Source organism: Balaenoptera musculus, chromosome 13 (genome assembly GCF_009873245.2).
Source record: "Balaenoptera musculus isolate JJ_BM4_2016_0621 chromosome 13, mBalMus1.pri.v3, whole genome shotgun sequence".
Classification (NCBI taxonomy): Eukaryota; Metazoa; Chordata; class Mammalia; order Artiodactyla; family Balaenopteridae; genus Balaenoptera; species Balaenoptera musculus.
In genome coordinates this window covers 59,049,258-59,060,743 of record NC_045797.1, presented here as the reverse complement: position 1 = coordinate 59,060,743, position 11,486 = coordinate 59,049,258, and the positions used below count along the sequence as shown (strand labels likewise).

Sequence of the window (11,486 nt, the reverse complement as noted above, 5' to 3'; positions counted from 1 at the left end):
AAACAACGGTACGGAAGCAGTTTTCTAAACTTGTATGCCTTACATTTGTTTAGTTCTTTAGAGTCCCCAGAGTCTGTTCAAATCATTTTTATCCTAGGAAAAAATTCCATCTTCACTCTACTGCTAGGAAAACAGATCTGCCCTCTTTGTGGTAGACAGGGCTGGGTAGGGCTAGGCTGGGCTGGGCTGGTCCAATAATAAATCAATTTGGAGACGCTGCCTCCCAAAAACTGACTTTCCATTTGGAAAGTGGTTCTGGAATTTTTTCCGCCTAATACCACTGCTTTGTTTTAGTAGAAAGGCTACATTTTACATAAAGTTGTATGCTGTATATGCTCTATACCTCCCTATTTTCCCCACATCCAATTTCTCTGCATCCTTTTTAATACACCAAGTTAACCATATCATTCCATTACTCACATATCTTCCATTGTCTTTGGTCTGTTTATTCACTCATAAAAATGAGTTAATATTTGAAAGTTCTTAGAATAGTGCATGGCACATATTAGGTGCTATATAACTTAATAAAATATAATTTTTATTAAGAAATAAAAATTCAATTCAAATTGAGTATCTTACTATATACCAAGCAATCTGCTAGAGGTGGTGTATATGGTAGTAAATAAAACAGACGTGGCCCCTGCTCTGAGAGTTTACAGGGCTTTCCTAAGTGACTGTGTATGTCTCAGTCATGAAAATTTAGCGCTGACAGGATCTTAGGTCATCTAATCCCATGTTTTCATTTATGGATGAGGAAACTGAAATTTAAGAAGGCAAATGACTTCCAAAATCATACAGCTGGTAGGAGCACAGTCAGGTGTGCAGGAGCCAGGACACTACAGGATTTAACCAAATTGAAACCAGTGTTGCTAAAACCCCCTGTCCACTGTTCTTCAATCCAACCCACACCTCCCTTGATCAGGTTCTGTATCCCATAGACGCAGAATTTTTTGTGGGTGTTTCTCATTGCCTATAAATCAAGTTCAAGGGGTACGTGTTTAAAAAGCTTTTCTAAGAATGCCTTCCCCGCCTCTTCACATTTACTACCACCTCCAGGTAGTATGCTAGCTTACTTGGTTACAAGTACAAGAAGACATTATCAACTCCCCAAAGGCAAAACATTCTTACAATTAGTTTATTAATTCCTAGTTCTCAACAGAAAGCGTAGCATGTATATGTACACAATATATGCTTGATGAATAAACAGAGATAAAGAATGGATATTTCTAATGGGTTCTATTTATTGAATGAATGAAAAAGCAAGAACACAAAAAATCTTGGGCCAAAATGACCAGGGTTATTTTCTTCTGACCTTACCTTTCATGAAATATACTCAATAAATTACCACTCTCACCCCCACTTCATTTTTTACCTACTTTTAAGACTCAACACTGTGAACTGAAATTTGTGATAGTTTAGCCAGGGCAGGGCGGGTTTATCTTTGCACTATGATAAAGTAAACAGCATAAGACTATTGACAATGTTTTTAACTTCTGATTTTCCTCAGGGAATTTAAGAAAAGTTTCTTTAGAATGTCTTTCTTACTAAACTAAATGTGCTCCAAAATCTAAAATAAGCAGTTTTGGTCTTGGCAGAGGACAGGGTTAAATGTGAAGGTTTGAGAGAGAGGTAGATCTTACGAAGGAGATGGATGGAGTGGGTGGGGAAAGAGAGGGAGAAGAGTAGAGAATGTGAGAGAAGAAGGGACATCAACTGGAGATGAGGGAGTCTCCAGGGGGACCGAGAGCAGGAGTTGACCAGGAAAAGGAAGTGCCACACTCTCTGAACTCAGTGAGGACAGGCTGCAGGAGAGGGTCTTCCTGAGAACTTGTGTAAGGTAATGCGCTGGACTCATTCTGTTAGGAGTCAGTGATTTGTATCAGTGGATACTGGGAATGAGACTTAAGTTTACTTAGGAGCCTAAAGGGAGAGGGGAGAGAAGGGAGGGAAATGGCCCTGTCTCACTCATTGCTTTACAGGGGGTAACTTTAAGCTTGAGGCTAGCTTTTACCTGTAGAAAACAAAGGCCAAAGTCTTTCATTCTGCAGTATAGATAGTAGGCTTAAAATGCAAATGACCAATTGTCACAAATAAGTTGTATCTCTTTTAGACTGAATTTTTATGAGTTCAAATATTTTACTTCACAGTACCATAACAATAATAACAACTGCTATTTATATTAGCTCTTTGTAGATTTATAGAGGACTTTAACTGATAAGTTAGATTTTGTAGATTAGATGGCAAAATCTAATCTATGAAAGCCACATTAATATCATAAGCCAATCATTCAATGAGTGAAGGTTTGGGGAAGGATTATTTGAAATGATTACATTAAGAAACAATAACTTCAAGGATTATATGCAACTCAAATCCCAAGTAGGGAGGGGAAAGAGGATTAACTGTCGGTGTTTTCTGTACAGTGGTTTGACAGTCCTCTAACTCAGTTTTTGTAAATCTCCCTTGGTGTTCACATTTGCAGGAATTCAATCAACATTTACCACCTTGTACCATTTTTCAGGATCATAGTCCGGAAAAAATTCTGGACCATGCCAGAAGCCAACGAAGTACTCCGGTGACCAGAAATCTGTGGTGGAAGCGAGTCTCTTGCACTTTTCCACTCCCGCGTTTATTCAACCCAATCCTACGCTTTTCTTTCCAGCTCCTGCACACCCTCAGGACTGTACCAAAGGCACATCCCAAAAGAGTAGGCATCTTAATTGCCTTACACAGGCCAAAGAAGAAATACATTGGTTCTGTGGCTCTTCTCCAAGGCACTGTCACCTCACACTTCTAGAGCTTTAGGATTTACCTGGAGGGTTCATGGCAAAAGTGGAATTCCACTTCCACTCCCAAGGAAGAGGTGGCACGAGCCTTTCCTCTTAAAATTTTTATCTTGAAATGTCCATCGTGGCAGTGAAAGGCGGACCCTAGCGAACAAGAAATCACCTTCTTATTATTATTACAAAAAAACTTAGCCCCTCTCCGCACCCTGCACCCCGCTTTCATCACCCCAGGCCTCGAGACTCTCAGAGCTCGAGGTGTGACCAAGGCCACGGACTACAAAACAGAGAATTCTGGGGAAAGGAAGTGACGACACGGCGCAAAGCACGCTGGACTCCGGCAGGCTCGGCTCAAGAGACTCCTTCCTTCCAGCGCGGTTGCTGAGGACCTGGCGGTGCTGGGAGTTTTAACTGGTATTTTTCTCATTTGTCAGGATTACACGTTAAATATCACCTGGCTTGAGTACAGCTCTAAGTATCATGCGGCTTCGGGTTACGCCAGGGCATCAGCTCTAGAGCCTCAGCTGCTGTCCCTTCGTTTACGCATCCTCCAAACAAATTTTAAGGTGAACGTGTCACAGATCCGGGGGCCTCTCCCTGGCGGGATCCAGCGGAGACACAGAGCCAGAGAGGGAATGGGTGGATATCAGAGGAGTTTTCTTTTTCATTTTTGGCTGAGAGTCGTGTGGCGTGAGCTCCTTTGATCGAAGGAGAGCAGAGTTCAAGGATTTGAGCATCTGCAGACTGGAGATCAAAGCCAGCGTGAAGGCGATCTGGAACGGGATTGGGAGGTGAAATAGAAGTGTGCCAGATAAGTTACCCCAGACTGGGCCCCGCGGCAACTCGATGTCCCCGTGGCTTTCAGACTGAATAGTAAAATTTAATTGTCTTCCTGATATGGAACTTGAGATTGGGGTAAGACGTTTGCCTGGGTGGAACATATATATTAATCCGAACTGGTGGTTGTTTTAGATCTAGCCAGCTGGCAACCATGAATGAATGGATGAAGAAAGGCCCCTTAGAATGGCAAGATTACACTTACAAAGAAGTCAGAGTGACAGCCAGTGAGAAGGAGTATAAAGGATGGGTTTTAACCATAGACCCAGTCTCTACCAAGTGAGTATGGGTCCTGCTTCCCAGAAATCACCCCTTTGCACTGCTACATCCGTACTAAGAAAGCAGATAAATGAAAGGCTAATTATTCCCACATAAGAATTTAATTTCCTTTGAATCTAAGTACTGTTCTATCTAAGTCTTTTTTATAGACTTCTGTCAGACCAACCAAGTTTGTAGAAATGGGACACTCCTTTTTTATTACATTTTATTGGAAAATTTCAAATATACACAAATGTGAAGAGAGTAGTATAATGAACACTAATCTTATTCCCCCTTTCAAATATTTTAAAGCCAATTACAGACATAATTTTGTTCATAAATCCTTCAATATATCTCTTAGCAGATTCAGACTCTCTAATAAATGTAACCACAATACCATTATAACACCTAGCAAAAGTAATAATAACTTTAATATTAGCTAATTCCTAGTTTGAGTTCAGATTTTCCTGAGTTGTCTCCAAAGTATCTTTTTTTTTTTTACAGAAATACATATTTTATTGATTTTTTAGGCTTCATTTTGAGATATCAGTTAGATTGCTCCTAAAATATTGGTAAAAATAGAGACATCAAAATTTTTATCAAGTGCCTCAAAATAATATTGCTGAGATTTTTTGGCAAATCAAGTCCAAGTGTTTGCTCATAGAGATCTATTTTTTTTTTTTTTTTTTCACACACACACACACTGTATTTTATTTTTACAAGACATAAATAGACTGACACCAAGCATTGTACATGGATGACCACAACAAAAGCAACAATGATTGCAATTACCAAACATGAAACACACTCATACTATGTCATAATATTGACCTTCAGTCCAGTAATCCTCCACTGTAACAGCTCCTTTACTTTGCAGTGAAAATTGATTTGTATATTCTTTGCCTCTGAGTCCTTGTGGGATTTTTTTTTTTTTTTTTTTAAATTCAGACAGAAAGTCACAAAAATTATACTCATCCTCATCAGTTCACTCAGTCCCATGTAATTAATTTTTTTTTTCATCTTGATCTTTTGTTAGCACTTTTATGAGTTCATCAGTTTTTCATTAGAGTTCTGAAAATGCTTATTCATTCAGTTCAGCAGTACAGTCAGTTACCAGAAACCTGTACTTGTCAGAGTCTTTTCCATGAATTTCTTGAAGATGAAACCCTTTTATAGGAACATATTTGCAAAATCATCAGAGTACACCCAGAACTGTCTGTAAATGACAAAAGACTTAAAAATGACCACGGTTAAAGATTTGATGAAAGTTCATAATAATGCAGTTGACAAGAATATTAGTTATTTCTGAGATATACATTTTAAAGTAATAACTAGGATTATTACTTATAACATTATACCAGAACATATAAGATTTTTAGAAATTTCATGTAATGTCTGAAACATTTATATTAACATATTTCCATACATCCAAAGTATCTTTTTTAAGCATATCAATTTGTTGATATATCTCTGAAGAATCTTAATCTATAACTGTACTTTCTCTCTCTTTGGTTTTCCATGTCATTTATTTGTTGAAGAAATGGAGTCATTTGTCTATAGAATTGAACACACTCTGGATTTAGCTCATTGCATTTATCATGGCGTAGTTTAATATATTCTTTTATCCTTAGTATTTCCTATAAACTGGTATTCATAACTAGAGGTTTGATTAGGATCAGATTTATTTTTTGCAAGACAACTTTAAAGGTGGTGATCCACACACTTTATTCTGGAATGATTTTAGATTTACAGAAAAATTGCAAAGAAAGTACAGAGTACCTATATACCCAGCTTCCCCTAATGTTAACAGTTTACAAAACTCTCAAACATTTGTCGGCATTAAAAATTTACACTCACTAAACTACAATCATTTGGATTTTATCAGTTTTTCCAATAATGGCCTTTTTCTGTTCTGGAAACCAGTCCAAGGTCCTACATTACATTTAGTCATCCTGTCTCCTTAGTCTTCTCTGATATGTGACAGTTTTTCAGTCTTTACTTGTTTTTCATGACCCTGACACTTTTGAAGTGTTCTCGTGAGGTATTTTATAGAATGTCTCTCAATCTGGGTTTGTGTGATGATTTCTTTTTTTTTTTTGGCTGCGTCGTATGGCTTGCGGGATCTTAGTTCCCTAATGAGGGAATGAATGCGGGCCCTCAGCAGTGAAAGTGCAGAGTCCTAACCACTGGCCTGCCAGGAAATTCCCTGTGATGTTTTCTCATAGACTGGGGTTGTAGGTTTTTGGGAAAAGTACCACAGAAATGAAATTCACATCACGTCACATTGCATCACATCATGTCATATACCATATCATATCATATTTTAATTAGGATTTTTCCATTTGTATTCATGAGTGAGATTAGTTTATAGTTTTATTTTTTAATCCTGTTCTTCTCTGCTTTTGGTATCAAGGTTATATTAGCCTCATTAAATGAGTTAAGGCATAGTCTCCCTTTTATAGTCCATAGGAGAATTTGGTTGGATTAGAAATGTTTGGTCCTTGAAAATTTTATAGAACTTCCTGGTAAAATTGTCCAGGCCTTTTTTTCCCCCTCCATGGGAAGATTTTAAACTGGTTATTTCAGGTTTTTTAAAAAAGATTATAGTACTATCTACATTCTCTCTCTCTCTCTTTTTTTTTTTGAGTCAGTAGTAGAAATTTATATTTTCTAGGAAGTTTTCTGTTTTCAGTTTCAAAATTATTGGCCTAAATTTGTTCTTAATATTTTATACTATTAATTTTTGCTACCTTATTCCTAATATTATTTATATGTGCCTTCTTTCTCTTTTTATTAATCTTGCCTGAGTTTTGTGAAATTTATGTATCCTTTTCAAAGAACCAGCTTTTGGCTTTGATGATCCTCTTATTGACTCTTTTTTTTAATTGAAGTATAGTTTATTTACAATATTGTGTCAATCTCTGCTGTACAACAAGGTGACTCAGTTATACACATATATACATTCTTTTTTATATTCTTTTCCATTATGGTTTATCACAGGATATTGAATGTAGTTCCCTGTGCTATACCTTAGGACCTTGTTGTTTGTCCATTCTTTTTTTTTTTTTTTTTTTTTTTTTTTATTTTTGGCTGTGTTGGGTCTTCGTTTCTGTGCGAGGGCTTTCTCCAGTTGCGGCAAGCGGGGGCCACTCTTCATCGCAGTGCGCGGGACTCTCACTATCGTGGCCTCTCTTGTTGCGGAGCACAGGCTCCAGACGCACAGGCTCAGTAGTTGTGCCTCATGGGCCCAGTTGCTCTGCGGCATGTGGGATCTTCCCAGACCAGGGCTCGAACCTGTGTCCCCTGCATCGGCAGGCAGATTCTCAACCACTGCGCCACCAAGGAAGCCCTGTTCGTCCATTCTAAATGTAATAGTTTGCATCTACCAACCCCAAACTCCCAGTCCATCCCTGTCCCTCTCCCCCTCCGCCTTGGCAACCACAAGTCTGTTCTCTATGGCTATGAGTCTGTTTCTGTGTTTGTTTGTTTTCCTGTTTTTTTTTTTTTTGTTTGTTTTTGGCCATGCCAGGTGGCTTATGGATCTTAGTTCCCCAACCAGGGATTGAACCCGTGCACTCGGCAGTGAAAGCACAGAGTCCTAACCACTGGACCACCAGGGAATTCCCTGTTTCTGTGTTGTAGATAGGATCATTTGTGCCATATTTTAGATTCCACATAAAAGTGATATCATATGGTGTTTGTCTTTCTCTTTCTGACTTACTTTACTTAGTATGACAATCTCTAGTTGCATACTCTTTTGTTTTCTCTCTCATTAATTTTGTGCTGTGTTATTTTCTTTGGTCTGCTCTGAAGGAGAGTTATTCAGTTGCTTTTTAACTCTAAAATTTAAATCTGTACCCTATCTTCTTTCCTAATACACATTTAAAGCATTCATAACTGTTTAAGTAGTGCTTTAATGACATCCCACAATGATTAGCTTTAGGCTGGACAAAAGGCTTAGATGTTTAGGACCGTCAGAGAATTCATATTGAACAAGTGAATACATTTGGTGGTGAGAGGATTAATTTAAAACGGGGAAGAGCATTCCCTATTGTTCTAGTGACCTGTTGGGGGTTGATGCTGACTCTCATTTCACTGCTTCTTCCATAGTTTTATGGGCCTTTTGGTTTTTCTTTTGCAACTGTGCTCTGAACTTACTTTTCCTCCAAAGTATTGTCCTTGTGAACTTCCTTGAAGATGGCAGCATGTCTGTGACCGGAATTATGGGACATGCTGTGCAGACTATTGAAATTGTGAATGAAGGGGACCATAGCGTGAGAGAGAAGCTGATGCATTTGTTCATGTCTGGAGACTGTAAGGCGTACAGCCCTGAGGATCTGGAAAAGAGGAAGAACAGCCTGAAGAAATGGCTGGAGAAGAACCACATCCCAATCACTGAAGAGGGAGATTCACGAAGGACTCTCTGTGTGGCTGGGGTCTTGACTATAGACCCACCATATGGTCCAGAAAATTGCAACAGTTCTAATGAAATTATTTTGTCCCGTGTTCAGGATCTTATTCAAGGACACCTTGCAGCTTCCCAATGAGAGGCCAAGAACTATGGATGCACTGATTGAAATAAGACTTCAGTTTTTGAAAATTCTTTGTTGTTTTTGGTAAAATCAAAGATGGGGATTATCAGTGTTAATAAGTGAACTGGGCAAGGATGACATCACAAACAAATAAAATTAACATAGGGACATCAGAATTATAAGAGCCTTTCCTTTTGATGAGGATACACCTCCACTTCTGTCAGGCAAGAAATGTATGTGAAAAAGATGCAACATGTTAGATTCAATATAAAATGCTAAGGTAAAATCACAGTCTTGTTACATCCCTTGCACTAACTAGATGTGTCTGTTTTAAACTGTTTATTTTAAAAAATTTTTTGTTGTAATGATGTAATAGCTTTTGAATCAGAATATATGCTTTTTTTGGTTGAAACTTGAACGTTTTGGTAAAATCTTAACACATAAACCTTATAAACTCTCAAAGCCTTAAAAAGTGAGCACTGGCTGATATCTCTGAGGAAAAAGGTAAGTGTGACAGGTATTCTGCTGCTGAGCTCAACCCAGTTCTTTTGCCTGATGGGTTCAGCCCAGGCTTCTGGGTCACAGTGCTTTCTTCCTACAGTCTCTACTCCCCTTGTCAGGCTTCACTGAGGGGAGAGAATGCAGGAAGGACACTTCACTACATCTGATTCTACCCCTTGGAAGCCAGTCAGGGAGGTTTCTGGCCTACAGAAGCACCTCAGATTGTTAGTTTGGGGGTTGTATGGTCAGGCCACTCAAGATGGCTGTTCTCTTGCTCTTGGCGTGACCAGTCCCTGCTGCGCCTACCCCCTACTCACGTGAATGTGCTCGCCCCCTGCCCCCGCCAGTGATTGTTCTAATCCTTAGGCCAGAACAGCTCCACCTGCTAGTTTATTAAAGGGAAACATCTGCCCCCATGACGGTAGTTAACCTGAGGGGCTGTAAGGGTTGGGTCTCAGCTGCTGGTTTCCCTGGTAACTGATGAGCCAACCTGACGTCAGTTCCCCCTGTAAATGGTAGCTTCCTGCTCCCCCCGGTAGCGAAGGCTGCTGCTGCGTCTCGCTTGCCTTCTGCCCCGCACGGTGGAGGTGTTTCTCCAGGACCTTGCTTCCGACGTGTAAGATGCCCTGTCCAATAAGCTGGCGCTGTCACTGGGCTCTTTCTTCGGTCTCGAGGCTGGTCATCCACAAGGCTTGCAGACCTGCGAGGCGCAGCCCAACAATTCACAAGCCAGCCAGGAGGCCTAGGGAACTCCCGTGAGTGCCAAGATGTAGGGAAGGAAGGACCGGGACGGAAAGTTGCGGGAGGCAGTGGGGAGTCGGGGGGAGATCCCAAGGTGGCCGCCCACTAACGTGGAGCCCTGTGGCAGCTGACGACCATGAAAGGTGTTTTTTCTCTTCCACTGTATTGATGATATCCTGTTAAACTCAGTCTCTTTTGAGTTTAAAAGCAGCTCTGTGCTCGTGGCTCATCTGCACGGGGATGGCTGGTGAATACAGACAAAACGTAAGGACCTGAATTATCCACAAAGGGCAAGTACACCCCCAGCCCACCACCCTTAAACAACTACAGACAGGCTTTAGGGGTATTAACTTAGGGACAGGTTTGTGAATTGGACATGGCCAGTTACCTGGAAGGGTTTGGTTCAGGCCTATGGCAACGGCAAAATGTACCCTTGGGCTTCTGTTCCCAGCTATGGAAGGGGGCAAAGCAGTGATGCGGTGTGATGGAACAGCAGCTATAAGCAGTCTACAAAGAGTTACAACAGGTGGAAGACATTATAAAAGGCCTACTCGAGTCGTGGAGCAATGCCAAAACCACTATTCAGGGTCTAGAACAGCTGTGTGTGACATATAGGACCCCTGTGGACATGGATAGCAACCAAGGAATCCACTTTACTGGCCATGAAATTCAGAAATGGGCCAATGAAAATGACACACTGTCATTTCTACCTACCCTACGCCCCCACTGCTACCAGGCTAGTTGAAAGGATGAGTGGACTGCAGCTGAGACGGGAAACCCACTCTCTACGTGTGGACCAGGAGGCTAACTCAGGCCCTACGAACTATAACTGAAGATCCCAGGAGCAGTCATCGCAGTGCTTACTCCATGTTCACCCAGAAGCAGCTAGTCGGCACCATCCGAGTTCAACTGTTAACCACTGCAGGGACCATTGCCAACTACTGGTCAGGGTGATAATTCACGTTTGCCCTCGCCACAGGATCTACCTCCAGGAGAACACATTATAAAATAAATGGCCCTGGGACTGGCAGGTAAGTCCCTCATGGTTTGGGTTTGCTGCCCTGTGGGGAATAGGATTAGAAAGGGACTTACAGACTTCACCTGTCTTCTACCTGCCCCACCTACCACTACTAAGGTAGTTAATCCAGGCCCCTACTGGAGGAAGGCCCCATTATATTAAGCTTGAGGTCTGTTGTTCTACCACCTTGCCTGTACTTGGCACTGGCTCTGGATACTGAGGGTGCACGGGTGGGATGGTACTGCAGGCCAGGACAAAAGCCACAGGCAGGGGTGGTATTACCTGAGGATGCCGTTACTGCTTGTATTTTGGTTAATGGTCATGATCTCTTGTGCCTGTTAAACATCTTACTACATTTTGTCCCTAGTCCGAGCAGAGGTAATCTGTTCGCGGACTGGGTGATAACAGTGGCCTCACTGTGAAATGAGTTTGGTTGCTGGATCTACAGCAGGATGTCCTCCTCGGGATTTCCATGAAAAATTGACCGGATAAAGTTCCTGGCCTCAAAGTTTGCCCACGGCTTGCACTCTTGATACTCTTCGGCTGCTATTGTGTGTACTGCATGTGTGGTATTTGGCTTGCAGTGCCCCTCTACATACCTGACCCCAGGAATATCACATAAAAGGGGCGGACCCAGATGGTAAGGGCCGTGCAGGGTGTGTAGGGGTGGAGTGTGTGGTCAGATGGCTCAAGATGGCTCTTCTCTTGCTCTCTGGGCATCCCCTGCATGACCAATCCCTGCTGCGCCTACACCCTGCTCACCTGGATGTGCTTGCCTCCGCCCCCGCCAGTGATTGTTCTAAGCCTTAGGCCAGAATG

At 41.4% G+C, this 11,486-nt stretch overlaps 1 protein-coding gene across 1 annotated transcript; it reads left to right on the top strand.

Moving 5' to 3' along the window:
* Positions 1 to 3,110: 3,110 nt before the first annotated feature.
* Positions 3,111 to 8,694, top strand: GEMIN6 (gem nuclear organelle associated protein 6). Its single transcript, XM_036872340.1, has 3 exons — positions 3,111 to 3,194; positions 3,753 to 3,896; positions 8,047 to 8,694. The coding sequence occupies exons 2-3, from the start codon at positions 3,772 to 3,774 to the stop codon at positions 8,420 to 8,422; spliced, it is 501 nt and encodes a 166-aa protein (XP_036728235.1). The 5' UTR covers positions 3,111 to 3,194; positions 3,753 to 3,771; the 3' UTR covers positions 8,423 to 8,694.
* The last annotated feature ends 2,792 nt before the right edge of the window (positions 8,695 to 11,486 follow it).

Excerpts from the sequence above, each read along its gene's own strand:
- GEMIN6 (XM_036872340.1), top strand. The coding sequence starts at position 3,772 with ATGAATGAATGGATGAAGAAAGGCCCCTTAGAATGGCAAGATTACACT. Across the intron at positions 3,897-8,046 it reads ATAGACCCAGTCTCTACCAA|TATTGTCCTTGTGAACTTCC; the intron begins GTGAGTATGGGT and ends TTTCCTCCAAAG.